Source organism: Narcine bancroftii, chromosome 6 (assembly GCF_036971445.1).
Source record: "Narcine bancroftii isolate sNarBan1 chromosome 6, sNarBan1.hap1, whole genome shotgun sequence".
NCBI classification, from domain to species: Eukaryota; Metazoa; Chordata; class Chondrichthyes; order Torpediniformes; family Narcinidae; genus Narcine; species Narcine bancroftii.
Genome location: NC_091474.1, coordinates 41187862 through 41202967, shown reverse-complemented (window position 1 = coordinate 41202967; position 15106 = coordinate 41187862). Strand labels below are relative to the sequence as shown.

At 46.5% G+C, this 15106-nt stretch overlaps 1 protein-coding gene across 3 annotated transcripts in view; it reads right to left on the bottom strand.

Moving 5' to 3' along the window:
- Positions 1-2015: 2015 nt before the first annotated feature.
- LOC138736001 (RNA-binding protein 38-like) overlaps positions 2016-15106 on the bottom strand; it is a 53071-nt gene continuing 39980 nt past the window's right edge. For all 3 annotated transcript variants that reach the window (XM_069884763.1, XM_069884765.1, XM_069884764.1), the window contains exon 4: positions 2016-10949. In XM_069884763.1, the coding sequence (XP_069740864.1) occupies positions 10658-10949 (292 nt within the window). In that variant the 3' untranslated portion in view covers positions 2016-10657. The remainder of the gene's footprint in view (positions 10950-15106) is intronic.

Genomic DNA, 15106 nt, shown 5'->3' with positions numbered 1-15106 from the left:
CTTTGTATTCCAGTGGCTTTTTGTCTTCTCTTATTTTTTTCATTGCTTTCTCCAATATATTTTCTCTTGTCGTATATCTTAGGAATTTTACTAGAATGGATCTTGGTTTTTGTTGTGGTTGTGGTTTAGGGGCTAATGTTCTGTGTGCCCTTTCTATTTCCATTTCTTACTGTAATTCTGGCATTCCTCGGACCCTGGGGATCCATTTTTTTATAAATTCTTTCATATTTTTGCCTTCTTTATCTTCCTTAAGGCCCACTATCTTTATATTGTTTCTCCTATTATAATTTTCCATTATATCTATCTTCTGAGCTAACAGCTCTTGTGTCTCTTTAACTTTTTTATTAGATTCTTCTAATTTCTTTTTTAAGTCATCTACCTCCATTTCTATGGCTGTTTCTCATTCTTCTACCTTGTCTACTCTTTTTCCTTTTTCTGTCATGACCATCTCTAATCTATTCACTTTTTCTTCTGTACCTTTTATTCTTTTTATTTCACTGAATTCTTGTGTCAGTCATTCTTTTAATGTTTCCATATATTCTTGAAATTTTTTTTAATCAATGTACTGTCCCTTCCCTTCATCTTTCATTTCTCTGTGTAGAGTTTGATGTTCTCCCTCCTCTTCTTCTGAGTCCACTCCAGGATCTGTGTCCTTTACCTTTGTCTCTTCTGATTTTCTTGTTGGGTTGTTTGTTTTATTTTGTTGGGTATTTTTGGTCTTCTTATTTTTATTAAAAGTGTCTTGGTGTTGGTCTTCTTCCTCTGGGTTGGTAATCTGTTGTTCCTTTTTTTACTCTCTTCCTTCTTATTTTCTGTTTTCCTGTTGGGAGCCTTGCTGTCGGGTTCTACTTGTCTGTTTCAGCTGTGGAGATTTACTCCTCAGCTGGTCCCCCCCTCCCGTTGGTGTTGTTTTTGTCTTGTGCATTGCGCATGCGCGGTTGCGCATTTTTGTTTGGCTCTGTGAGCCATTTTTGTAGCCCTGAGTTCGGGGTTTCCACTGACCTCAGGGAGTGGGCTTCTCTCTCCACGGTGGGCCTCCTCGTACAGGTAAGGCCTTCACCTTTCTCTTCCGACGGCTTTCGTTCTTCTTTTATTCCCATTGTTTTTGATTTTTCTTTCTTTGCTGCCATTTTCTCCACACTTTTATTTTTAATTTATTATAGTTTCTATGTTTGTAGTTTTGCTTTTTCTTTACTTTTTTTAAACTTTTCTGGAGAGGGCTGGTATTTTCTTACCGGTCACTACTCCATCTCGTGACTTCCCCTTAAATCAGAAGACTTGATGGGTTGAATGGCCTAATTCCACTCCAGTGGCATATGATCTTACTGTTTAAACACACTCTGCTGGAGAAACTCAGTGGGTCAAGCAGCACCAGCAGGAAAGAAAGAATAGACGACATTTGGAGCTGAAACTTTTCATCAAGGGTGAAGAAGTGGTGGTACAGAGGCCAAAATGCAAAGGACCAGGTGCTACAGGGATCCATATGGAACTGCAGAATCCTGAATCGGGCGAAATATGATGGACAGATGCAGTGGATTGGCAGATCCTCTTGTACTGACAGCTCACCCTCCACATGCGAATGGCTCCAGTCCACCTTCATCCTTTCCATTCTCATCAGCCTCCCATGCCCCATTATGGACTCTTCAACTCCCACGCTCAGTATGAGACTCTCCTGCCCTCCCTTTCCAGTCTTGTACTGAGGCATTTTTGTTCTTGGCCCTCAACTGGTGTAAGCATACAAAGGGAAGCTGGAGGAGCTCAAATGGTTAGGCAGCCTCCATGGGTCAGGCAGTGCTTCATGTTGGGGTCCTTTATCAAGACTAAAGGAGGAAGGGGTGACAGGAGTAAAGGAGGGGTTTAAAAAGATGGGGAGGGGCCAAGAGGTGAAGGGATACTGGACAGAAGGTGGGAGAGGTGGAGAGTCAGATAGAGGGAAAGACCATTGGGAGGTGTGGAAAGTTTAGAGAAAAAATAACATTGGAGAGAAGTTAAAAAAAAATAGATGGAAACAATGGAACCAAATAAAGTTTGTTTATTTATCAATCGAATGTAACAGCTCAACCCGACAAAACAGCGTTCTCCAGTCCACAGTGCAAAAACAGTGTGAACACATAAAGACAGAACACACATAAGGGTAAATGATACATATACACAGAACCTATATACATATATTAAAATAAATATTATTAATAAATAGTAGTCATGGAGAATTGTTTTAGCAGTTATTCAGCAGTTTCACTGACCATGGGAAGAAATTGTTTCTGAATCTAATACTTTTGTATCTCTTTCCCAACCTGAGTAGCTGGAGGATGCTGCATGTGGGGTGATGGGGGCCCTTACAGATTTTGCGAGCTCTCTTTCAATAACGATCCTGGTAAATCACATCGATAGGGGAGAAGGAGAGCTCAGTGATCCTCCTGCTGCTTTTATGGTCCTGTGGATTGACCTCTGATCCAATGCATTACAGTAATCGTACCACGCTGTGATACAGCTAACCAAGATGCTCTTGATAGAGCTCCTGTAGAAAGTTGACAGGACGGTAGCTGGTAGCCTTGCCCGCCTCAGTTTGCTTAGGAATTGTAGTCGCTGCTGCACATTCCTGACAAGTGAGGAGATGTTTACTTCTTACGTGGACTCAGAGGAACTTGTGCTCTCCACTCTCTCCACAACCGAGCTACTAATGTGTAGTGGAGGGTGGTCGTCTTTGGTCCCCCTGAAGTCCACGATCATCTCTTTTGTCCTGTCCCCATTACTTAAAAGAGGCAGGGGTTACCTAAAATTAGAAAAATGGACATTCGACTCATTGAAGTTAAGGTTTGTTCAAGAAAATATATATGTTGTTCCACAAGTTTATGTTTGGACTCACCCTGACAATGGATGAGGCTGAGGAGAATATTGGAATGGTGAGGAGGAATTGAAATAGTTGGCTACTGGGAGTCTAGTTTAAACTCACAGAGTAAAGTGGATTCCTAATCTATATTTGATTTCGCCAATGTAGAGGAAGCCACGCCTACACTGAAAGCAGTAGACAAGGCTGGACAATGTGCATTTGAAGCTCTGCCTCATCTGGAAGGTCTGTTTGAGGCCCTGGATGGAGGTGAGGTGGTGGGTGGTGGGGGGAGATGCAGGTACATATTTTGCATTTTTTCCTGTTGCAAAGCATGTACGGAATCATAGATTCCCAATTTGCTTCCGTGTAGCTTGTCCCAACCTCGTAGACCTGTAAAGCTATCAAAATTTACATCAATCCAATTCTCCAACCTCATTTGCCAATCATTCAAGGCGAGATGGAGTTTTCATTTGATTTCACATGCCTCCGCTGTTCCCCATTATATGGATCCACTTTATCTTATCTCTATTTGGGGCAACCTTTGCCATGCCATGTGAAGGACATTCTGTCACTACACACTGTGAGCCCCATCCCTCTGCCAGGATGCTGGGCCTGCACACCTATACTCATTGGTTCTCTTCAGAGCTCGTTAGGAATTCTAAATTGTTCTGCTGCTCCCTGTTGCAAACTATGGAGAAAAAATCATAGCAATGTTATTTACTATGCTTATCATTTATCAGAGAGAAGGGAAGATTGTTGACTGACAGTCAAGTGTTAATCTATCAGATCATTTGAAAGTCCATTCACTTTCTGATTGGTGGACAGATGGACAGCGCCCTGGGACCTCAAGGGATATTGGGTCAAAGCTCAGGGAATACACCCAATCAGAGCTTGCAACTGTGTTATCTCTCACTCCTCAATGTCACACAGTCCTTGTGGTGCGCGTGTCCCTTCTAGCACTTTCTCCAGCCCCTTTCGCTGTCCTAATGCTCACAGAGCGCCATGGTAAGCTGCCAGTTCTGATGGATCAGACATGTAATCCAAAACTGGAAACTTTAAAGGAGATGGGAAAGCTGAGTAAACAATTGCACAGCAGCTGGTGACAAGAGGATATGGACCTGAAACATTATCTTGGTCTCCGTACTGACACTGTCTGGATAGGCCTACGTTTCTTCTGTAAATTATGCAGGATGGGAGGGCAGCATAAAGTTTTATAAAACAGAGGAGTGGTTTACCAGTAGAAAAGCTGCCAGGAGGTTTGGTGTCTATGTAGGGTGGATTAAAACTGGTCTGGAGTGTGTGGTGATACACTACTGTATACTGTTGTTTGGTTACTGGCACTATGTATATGTACACTTCATATATATGGCCAGCCTGCATTCCCTCAGTGACTCCACCCCCTGGAATCCCCTAATAAAGGCAGTTAAGCCAAGTCCCGCCCTCAGTACGAATCCTAGGATTGGGCCAGATCAGGAGCATGGTCCAAATTTTAAGGTATTAAAAGCCTGTCATCCTACAACTCCAGCCGTTTGGTATTATTGATACTGGATCAGCATGGAGTTCAATTTTCTCACAATCAGGCCTCCATTCCAGTTCTGGCATGAAATAGAGGGTTCATTCTCAAGAAGCAAAACATTGTAGATGCTGTCAAACTGAAATAAAACCAGCAAATGCATCTTTGGGGAGAGAGAGAGAGTGAGAGAGAGAGAGAGAGAGAGAGAGAGAGAGAGAGAGGTGAAAGAGTGAGGGGGAGGGAGGGAGGCAGGGAAGGAAAGGAAGATAGGAATAAAGGAGAGAGAGAGATAGGGAGGGAAGAAAGAGGGCGAAGGAGAGAAAAGGGGAGGGGAGAGAGCAAGAGAAAAGGAGAAAGTGAGAGAGAGAAGGTGGAAGAGAGAGGGATGAGAAAGAAGGAGAGAGGAAGAGGAAGAAAGATGGAGGAGAGGGATTGATATTATGGAGGGGAGAGAGAGAAAGAGAGATGGGAGAGAGAAACAACATGATTCAGGTCAATGACATCTCTCCTCGGACCTGGGAAAAGTTAAAGAGCATTAAAAGTTGAAAAGAAAGAGGAAGGACAGGGAAAGAACAAATGATATGGGCCATGATAGGGTGGAGACCATGAGATTCTGAATGGTACAAGTGGTGGTGGTGATAGCTGGGAGAGGTGGAAGTGGGATGGAAAAGGGATGGGAGAGGGTTGGGAGGGGGATGGGAGAGGAGTAGAGTACAATGTAGGTAAATGTGAGTTAATCCACTTTTGAAGGAAAATTAATAAATCCGACTTTTATTTAAATGGTCTCAATGACTACTGTCCCGTTGCACTGACCTCCACTATTATGAAATGTTCGAATGTCTGGTGATGAAACCTATCAAAGCGCTCCTTTCAGAAACATTGGAGCCATTTCAATTCACCTACAGAAGAAACTGTTCCACTGATGATGCTATAGCCTTGTCCCACCACTCCGTCCTGACCCACCTGAAGAACACCTCACATGCCAGATTGCTGTTTATTGACTTTAACTCAGTGTTTAATACAGTGATAACCCAGAGGCAGGTGGAGAAGCTGTCCTCACTAAGACTCATCACCCCTCTCTAGCTGGATTCTAAACTTCCTAACAGAAAGACCATAGACTGTCCAGGTCGGCAGCAGAACGTCGAGCACCATTACACTGAGCCCTGGTGCTCTTCAGAGCAGTGTGTTCAGCCCGACTCCTGTTCATGCTGCTGACCCATGACTGCAACACCAGATCCAGCTGTAACAGTCAAGTTTGGCCTCATCAGCAACAACGATGAGTCACACTACAGAGTAGAGGTGGAAAATCTTGATATGTAGTGTGAGAATAACAACTTGAGTCTCAAAGTGGATAAGATGAAGGAGATGACCATGGACTTCAAGAGGAACAGGGACGACAACCCTCCACTACACATTAATAACTTGGTAGAGGGGAGAGAGTAAAGACCACCAAGTTTCTTGGAGTCCACTTAATAAGCGACTTATCCTGGGAACACATCTCCTCACTTGTCAGGAAGGCATAACAGTGACTGGACTTCTGGGGAAGACTGAAGTGGGCAAGGTTATTGGCCATCAACATGTCAACCTTCTACAGGACCTCTATCAAGAGTGTCCTGGCCGGCTGCATTGCAGTGTGGTACGGTTGCTGCAGTGAAATGGATCGAAGGACTACAAGAGTGGCAGAGAGGGTCACTGGAGTCTCCCTCCCCTCATCAACGTGATTTACTGGGATTGTTGTCTGAAGAGGGCATGCAAAATTGACGAGGATCCCTTCCACCCTCCACACAGCATTTTCCAGGTCCTTCCAACGGGAAAGAGATACAGGAGTATCAGAGCCTGCACCACTAGGCTGAGAAACAGCTTCTTCCCACTGGGCAGTGAAAACGCTGAATGACTAAATATCTGAGACTCTACTACTTATTAAACAATATTTGTCTATTTTTATATTTTTTATTATACTTTTTTATATGAATCCACATGTATTGCTTGTCTGTATGTGTGTTATATCCATCTGTGTGTTTGCATATTTTGCACTGAGATCTAGAAAACACCAGTGATCCTCTCTGCCACTCTTATAGTCCTGTGGATTGACCTTTGATCCATTTCACTACAGCAACCGTACCACACTGTGATTGTACTTGTGCAATCGGACGACAAATGAACTTAAAAATTGCAGCATGCTGTGGTGAAGAGAGACCTGGAAGTGCTTGAACAAGAATGATCAAGAAAGTGAATGAAATACTGTCCTTCATCGCTAGAGGAATTGAATTAAAGTGCAGGGAAGTTCTTCTGCAACTGTACAGGGTACTTACTATGTGCAGTTCTGGTCTCCTTATTTGAGAAAGCATATACTAGCTTTGGAGGGGATGCAGAGGAGGTTCGGCAGACTGATTTTGGATATGAAGGGGTCATCTTCTGAAGAGAGATTGAATTGCCTGGGACTACACTCATTCAGAAGGATGGAGGTGGGGGTTTATATAAAATAATGAAAGAAAAAAATTAGAAACTGGGCATTTGTTTCCACTGGCAGCGAGACTAGAACAAGGGGGCACAGCTTCAAGATTTTGGGGGAGTCGATTTAAGATAGAGATGGGAGTTGGGGGAGTGGCAAAGGCAGGAGATGATAGGTGGAGAAAGGAGGGAGGGGACAGCAGCAAATGAGGGGGAGAAGGGTGGCTGGAAGAACTGGAAAGGCAGGAAAGGGGGAGGGGAAGAAAAGGCAAGTAGGTTTAGTGGAAGGCAGAGAAGTTAATGTTCATGCCTTCTGGCTGGAGGGTGCCCAGCCAGAAAATAAGGTGTTGTTCCTCCAATTTGTGGGTGGTCTGGGTGAGATAGTACACAAGGCCATGGACAGACGTGTGAGTGTGGGAATGTGACTCGGAATTGGAATGGTTGGCCTCTGGGAAGTCGCTGTTGCGAATGGAGTGGAGGTGCTGAGCAAAGTGATCTCCCAATCTGCCACCAGTCTCTCCAATTTAGAGAAGGCCACCCTGTCTTTGGTACAGTTGTCTTTGCAAGTCTTTTGGAGAAGTGGATGGTTTCAAGAAGCTCCATCACCATACAAGGGTTCAGTACACCCTCCTACAACTCAAACCCCCTCCCTACACTTGACCCGGAGTCTTCCCATTTTGACCCACCAACAGAATGGCAGAGCACCAGCTATTCCTTGTGAGTTCCCTTCACACCTCCTCTCTTTTTATCTCCTTTCCCTCCATTTTAAAATGTGCAGTTACTGGAATGTAGAGATGATGCCCTTTGGGATCTCCCATGGTACCCACTGAAGACTGTGGGACCCCCTGTGGAACCCCCTGAGTGACCCTCTGTGGACAGACTTAATCAACTTTTATCTTAACGTAACCAGTTGGAGATGTGGGTGAACTCCTTCCTCAGAGGATTCAGACCCCCTCAGATCTGGCTCATCTGCCTTGATGCCCCCTTTAGTCTCAGTCCCACTGCACACCAACCGCCAGCTGGCTGTGGTGCAGAGCAGTCACCCCGTCCCTAACAACCCCACGTTTGCTGTGGCTTCACGTTGAGGTCCATCCTGAGCAGCGGGCTGACGCGGGACCCTGCAACTCCAGGCGCACCACTGAGACCGACATCGTCTGCCCACTGGATGATCATCTGCTCAGTGAAAGACACCCTCCAGTCTGCCCAGTTCATTGGGGCTCCCAAGGCAAAATGTTTGCAACCAAACACTGCCAACTGGGCTGTGGGAGTAGGTACTGAGGAATGCACTGAGGCCTGGCCAGCCATTGCGAGGGCTGTGTGGGGCTTGTCCCCACTGGGAAAATAACACCCCGCCTCTGTCGAGCTCATTATCATTTTCTTAGTTTCTATCCCATCTTTATTCTCCTGCACTAACTGCAACTGGGAATATTTATCGATCTATTCTTTTATATTTACTATCTCTTTTTCTGACTTGGCAAATTGAGGTAATTTTATTTATACTATTGGGGCTGGTTACCTTACTTACCTGGGGCATCCACAAGTAAGAATTTCACTGCATCTAAACATTCATATTATGTATATGACAATAAACTCTTCTTATCTCATCATCTCTTCTCTCAAACTTTGAAACTCTACAGAATCAATCTCTCTGGGGCAGATGAAAACCCTCAGCCATCTCCTCCTGCAACAGCTCTGATGATTAGTGTATCTGGCGATATGAGCAGCTAAACAGCAGGTGAGGTGAGCCCCTGATAAGGAGTGACAATCTCTGCCCCTGACCTTCCATCAGCTACTGGTGCTTGAGCCCTGCGATTGATACAAAGATCAGGCAATCAATAGCTTCCACTCCCCATTGGTTCACCACTGGTCCATCCATCCCTCCCACACTAACCTCATTATACTGGCTCTCTCCCTTCTGCGCTCTCAGTCTTGGCCAAAAGGTTTCCATCACTCTTTTTGTCTCACTGATGCTGCTTGACCCGCTGACTTCTCCCAGCAGGTTGTGCTTTGCTGCAGTCTCTCTCGCGCCTGTGTAATCCTCTCATCATCCCATCCACTTCACTCTCCCTCCTGCAACATGCAAGATCTGGCCATATTCCTGAATGGGTTTACAAGATCCAATTGTCCTGTACTGAGGGATCTGCCTGAAAGGCCATCTGCCAGGAAAGCTCCGCAGATTCCCCAGTCATTAGCACATTGCTATTTGCGGGAATTTGAAGGTCAAGATGGGAATAGCTCACATTCCTGGGGTGCCATCCTCACATTCAGCACTGAAGTCAGCTGACCATCTCTCTCTGGCTGCATTGAAGAGGATATCTGGGAACAGTGTCAGGTTTAGAAGACTAAAGTCATGAGGACATGTTGCATAATTTCAGCTGATGTTAAGACTGGGCTGATCCAAGGAAGGTTGGACAGGCACTGTACAATGGATTTGCTGAAGTGGATAGAGTGAAAATGATCTCCTCCACTGCAGAATCAGCCACAAAAATATGTCACAAAATTAGAATTGGGTTGTCCAGCACTTTATTCTGTTCTTTCCAGAAGAAAGCCAGAGCTCTTTGGAGAGGCTGTGAATGTGAAGGGTGGGTCGGAGGTCTCCAGGACGCACAGAAAACTCAGGAGACTGGGGGATGGGGCACCTCAGCTGCTTTCCCTTGACCCAATGTTGATCCCCGGGACTGGCGATGCTACCCTGGTCCTGCACACACTGGAGATGAGGAGAGAAGCGTTGACCGGCAATCTTCCCTGCACCCTCACAGAAGCTAGAAGCAGGACCTGTGCTCACAGATCCGTTGAAGAGAAAGAACAGCCATCTTGATATCTTATGCTCCTTTAATATAACATTGAAAACATTTCTCCCAATACCAGCTACAGTCCAGCAAGAATGTTATTATGATACAATTGTAGCTTTGAGCCTAAAATACTTCTGCTATTTTAAAAAACCTTTTTTTAAAAAAAAATTAAAAATGCATTTATAACTTAGACAGTTCACTCATTCCAGGGGCCTTAAAATGCCTGATATCCAAATTTTGAACTTCTGGTCAGTTTATTTCTCGATGCAGCAGTCTTCTTAGAAACATACAACTTCAGTACCTTATATAGGGTATCTCAGAGATTGCCATTGTTAAAAGTTACTGACCTTTATATTGATAATTAGATTTTTTTTTAAAATATATACCCAACGAGATCATTTTAAGATTAATTACAAAATTAAGAAAATAGAGCAGTGTTCTGACTACAGAAATATTGCTTCCCTTCTGTTTTTTTTTGCATATTGTATTTAATTAGCAATCTATTAGTTTATATTCTACTGAGAATAATTTATACAATGGTAGCTGAATAACTACACTTTTCTTCTTCTTTCCCCATCTCATCGGAATAAATATGAAAAAGTAGTCACAATTTTTTCGTCTCTGTAAGATGTTGATAAATAACAAGCCTTCTTTTATACATCAAAAGTAGCATTTAGCGTGCATTCTTTCATTGGCCTGCGTTGTTTTACTCCAGTTCGTACCTTGCAATGCACGTTGCTACTGAGGTATGGGGATGAAGAGGGTACACAATGTAGCTGAGGAAGGCACCAGGACAGGACAGAAAGGCAGGGAGAGAGGCCCAGAGGGAGGAGAGGTAATTGCTTTCCTGACTTGATTGGTTTCAGTGCAGAGGCATTTCCTTCCAGCGATTAGGCTGAGCTATCCCTGCAGCCCAAATTCTAGATTGCTCCCATCCCTGTTAACATTTGACGCAGCTCTTCCATCTGACAGCGATATCCCACTGGTCACTCGTGTGTCCTTCCACCTCAGCCCTGAGTGGAGGGTCTCCCCGTTCAGTGACCAGAATCCTTTCTCCCTCCCGCATCTCCATTACTGTAAGCGGTCGGGTTGCAGCGGTTGGGAGGGATACTGGAGGAATGCAGAGGCGGCAGCGGTGGGCGGACTGCCTGCTGCCACCGGCTGCGGCAGTGCCGAGTAGCTGAAGCCCAGGTAGCTGGCTGAAGGCGACAGGGCGTAGGGGTACTGCTCGTAAGCAGCATACTGTGTGTAGGTGGCAGAGGCGGCGTAGTCAATGAAGGGAGAGGCCATTGAGTGAAGCTGGGCAGGCAGCACCATGCTTGGTTGCAAAATCGTCTGGGGGTAGAGGTATTGGGCGGTGAGCCTGTGAAAGAGAGAGGGACAAGTTAACATGGCAGTGAGAGAGCAAACGACAAGGAAATCACAGTTCAGAAACCAAACCTTCAGAAAAGTTGTAATCAACTGCAGTACAAAGAAGAAAAATGCTGGACATCTGAAATAAAATAGAATGCTAGACACAGAAACTTCCGCCAGTACTGACAAGCAAAAACATTCACTCCCTTTCTCCCATTGCAGCTGCTGCCGGACTTGCTGAGGATGTTCATTGAATCTTTGAATTTTGATTGCAATTTTTGTTATATAAAACAGAATTTTCATGACTATTTGGCATCAGAGTTTTCTTCCCAGTTACAGTAACAGCCAGCTAGCATCGTGTCACTGCCTGAATTGACTGACGAGAGATACTCAAGTGATGGGTGATATAGGGGTGGTTGTAAGGTTACCTCTGAGGAGTCCATCCAAGAGATTCACGTGCCTAATTCCTAACGACCAGACGATTATCCTTTCTCAGGAAATTAGATCAATATCCTTTGGAATTTATTCAAATAGGGGTGAGCTTATTCAAGTGTACAAGAGTACAACAGGGCAGGTGTTTTCACTCGAGGGAAGATCTTGAATGAGGGAACAGGTCCCCTGGAGCCCACAACCCTCAAGGTTCAGGCAGCTGAGCACAGATATGAGAGTGGGTGACCATCCTGAAACCCTTCCCTGGCTGTGGACAAGTGCGTCTGAAGTATTCACACCGGGCCGCGGGTTGCCGGAGACAAGGTTCCTGAAAGGCATCAGGCCCTGACAGCTTGCTGATCCTTTGGGAGGTTGGGGAAGCAGGAGTTGAGGAAGGTGTCAGGTGCCAAGAGCTCGGGTTCCCCGCTGAACTGGACAGGAGGCTGTGTGGCTTGGGAAGTTACGAGCATGGTAGAGACAGCGGTATTGGGGGAGATGACGGGTTCCACAGACACTCGATGTCTCTGGGGGACTCTCTTTTCCTTCTCCTTTCCGTCTTGATAGAGGCGCTGGACTTGAGCTGCCTCTTGTGTGTTGTTACAGGGCAAAAAAAAGAATGAGAAATGCTACACTTGCACCCTCACCATTCAACCATTGTGGTCTCCTCTACATTGGAAGGACTGGATGCCAACAGGGAGACTGCTCTGTTGTGCACCTTTGCTCTGTTTGCCGCAATAACAGGGAGGTCCCAGTGGCCAACCATTTCAATTCCTCGCCCCATTCCCTCACTGATGTGCTTGTCCATGGCTTCATGCACTGTCAAACCGAGACCACTTACAAATTAGAGGAATTGTGTCTGGGCACTCTCCAACCAGATGACACTAATATTAACATCTCTAGTTTCAGTTAGGGCCCTCCCCCCCTGAGACCCCACCCTCTTCCCTCTCCATTCAGAGAGGAACATCCTCCTCAGCTCTTATTCTTCTGCCCTCCCACCTTTGACCTTGCCTGTTGGCCAGTACTTCTCCTCCTTAGCTCCTCTCCTCCCATCACCTTTTTATTCAGGAGCCTGCCTGCCTTTTGCTCATACCTTGTCGAAGGGCTCAGGCCTGAAACATTGGTTATATCCCTTTGCTTCCTATGGGCATAACATGACCTACTGAGTTTTCCCAGCACTTTTGTGGATCGCAACACAAATGTTGTGTATTTTATTTCCATGACAACCTTGATTCGGGAGCAGGTCCTCAAAACTGGGACGAGCAGGGTTTTCTTCTCATAGATGGTAGCGGACGAGGGGAATTCTCTGCACCAGTGTGTTAATCTCCAAAAACACGTACCGAGGAAGTAGGTGTGATAGTGGAATGGATGGCTGTGGGGAACTAGCCCAGAAGAGTCTAGGCATGGGGAAGATCAGCAGGATGATACTGAACAGAAGGGTAGGCTTGAGTGACCGCCTGCTCCTATTCACTTACATTATTTTGTTTGCGTCTGACACAACAACATCCCTTGCCCAGTGAGACCTGGCACTGTCCGCATATTCAGTGATTGGCTGCCCCCTCCAACCTGGAGCAGATGCGACGAATCATAACCGCTAACCTCTGGGTAGGTCTCATGGGGCTGACCCCACGACTGCCCACAGCTTCCCACCAGCTTCTCCTTCAGGCCAAGTACCTCCATGAGCCAGACAATGCAAGAGAAACCCTTCTTGTCCCTCTCTGATAGCAGCACTTGGGAGACTTATGAAATTGAGAGACTGCAGTTGCTGGAACCTGGCAAAAAGCAAACTGCTGGAGAACACCAGCAGGTCAGCAAGCATCTGTGAAAGCAGAGGGATGGCTGCATTGAATTGAATGATATTGTCACACTTACCAAACTTGCTGGGCTATCCAGGCAAGTCCACCTATCCTTGAGCACAACAGGTAGTGCAATATAGAATAAAAGAGCAGAGTGTAGGGTTACAGAGAAAACATTCTGTTTTAACAGTGCAAGGATAGCATCAGTTTATGAATGCAAGGACCATTCCAGAGTCTGATGAGAGCAGCAAATAATTTGGTGGTGCACGTTTTCAAATTTGTATATCTTCTGCCCGATGGGTGGGGGAGGAGAGAGAATGAGCTGGGCTGGATGGGTTTTTTTTTTACAATGTTGGTGGCAGTAGGAAGTGTAGATAAAGTGGATGGAGGATAGGGCAGGGTGTGTGATGCCTGACCTGTGTTTACCACACTCCAGTTTATTGTGGTCTGGGGTGGGATCGAGAGCCTGGATTAGGACACAAATCGTCAACCACCCTCTGCCTCTGGATGCTCCAGTTTCCTCCCATGTTCCAAAGATGTAGGGAAGTGTATTTGGGCAGCGCAGGCCTGTGGGCTTATTACTTTCTAGATTTTAATGATGCAATATCTAACTAAGTTTCCTCCTTAACATTAGACCCTGCTCTTTGCTTGATTCTACACCTTAAAAAAAAAATTCATGCACTACCCACTGTTATACATTGAGGTCGACTTTCTTGGATAGCACATAATGTTTCCCACCACGCCTCAGTGCATGTGACAGGTTAGAACTGTAAACCCCCTGAAGTGACTTCCTGCTCTTAGGCACCAAGCACGTGTGGAGGTTGGGCTCATACTTGGTTCAGTGCCTCCTACCTGCTCCCTTCTGCCTTAAACCATGCTTCATAGATACCATGACCTTGGGAAGCTGTGGGCAGTGTCAGACGTGCTGACAGCTTCTATTTACAGCAGCGCTCTGGAATCCACAGCCAGTATGTGAAACTCGACATGTCACTCTGGAGCCCCAGTCCGTCGGCCCTGCAGTGTGCTGTATGTTACCCCTACAGCATGCAGTTTCTCCCTCCAAGAGTGTGCCTTACTCCACTCCCACAGAATGCTGCATTGGATTTCATTTCCATCCCACACTCCTGATCGTCAGACACCCACTGGGGAGTGAGGGGGGGGGGGGGATTGAGGGGGGGTCACTGAGAATCTTCTCACCAGTTTGCTCCTGGATCTGACCAAGTTGGGATTTCATGGGTTCAGGCAGCAGGCAGTTGAGGGTTCAGCCCAGGGTGATTGCCTGCCACCTCTGGCATTACATCGTGCCAATGCATCGCTGAAGAAGGAGCACACATCCATGGGTACAAAGGGAGATTTCCAGGGCTGGTGGGTGTCACAGGGGTGTGCGGATGTTCTGGATGGTGATAATGATATTACAGTTTGAATGTGTAAATAGTGTGTAACTGTAATACTGCAAATTTGTATTAAATATGATTTCTCTTAAACACTGAATAAACCACATTTCACCTACAGCACAGTGTACAACCTCTTACAATGCACTCTGTCCCTCTACACAGTTTGCTCAACAACTCCCTACAGCACATAGAGAGAAAGTGAGAGAGAGAGAGAGACGGGGGGGGGAGGGAGACGGGGGGGGAGGGAGACGGGGGGGGAGGGAGACGGGGGGGAGGGAGACGGGGGGGGAGGGAGACGGGGGGGGAGGGAGACGGGGGGGGAGGGAGACGGGGGGGAGGGAGACGGGGGGGGAGGGAGACGGGGGGGAGGGAGACGGGGGGGGAGGGAGACGGGGGGGGAGGGAGACGGGGGGGAGGGAGACGGGGGGGGAGGGAGACGGGGGGGGAGGGAGACGGGGGGGGAGGGAGACGGGGGGAGGGAGACGGGGGGGGAGGGAGACGGGGGGGGAGGGAGACGGGGGGGGAGGGAGACGGGGGGGAGGGAGACGGGG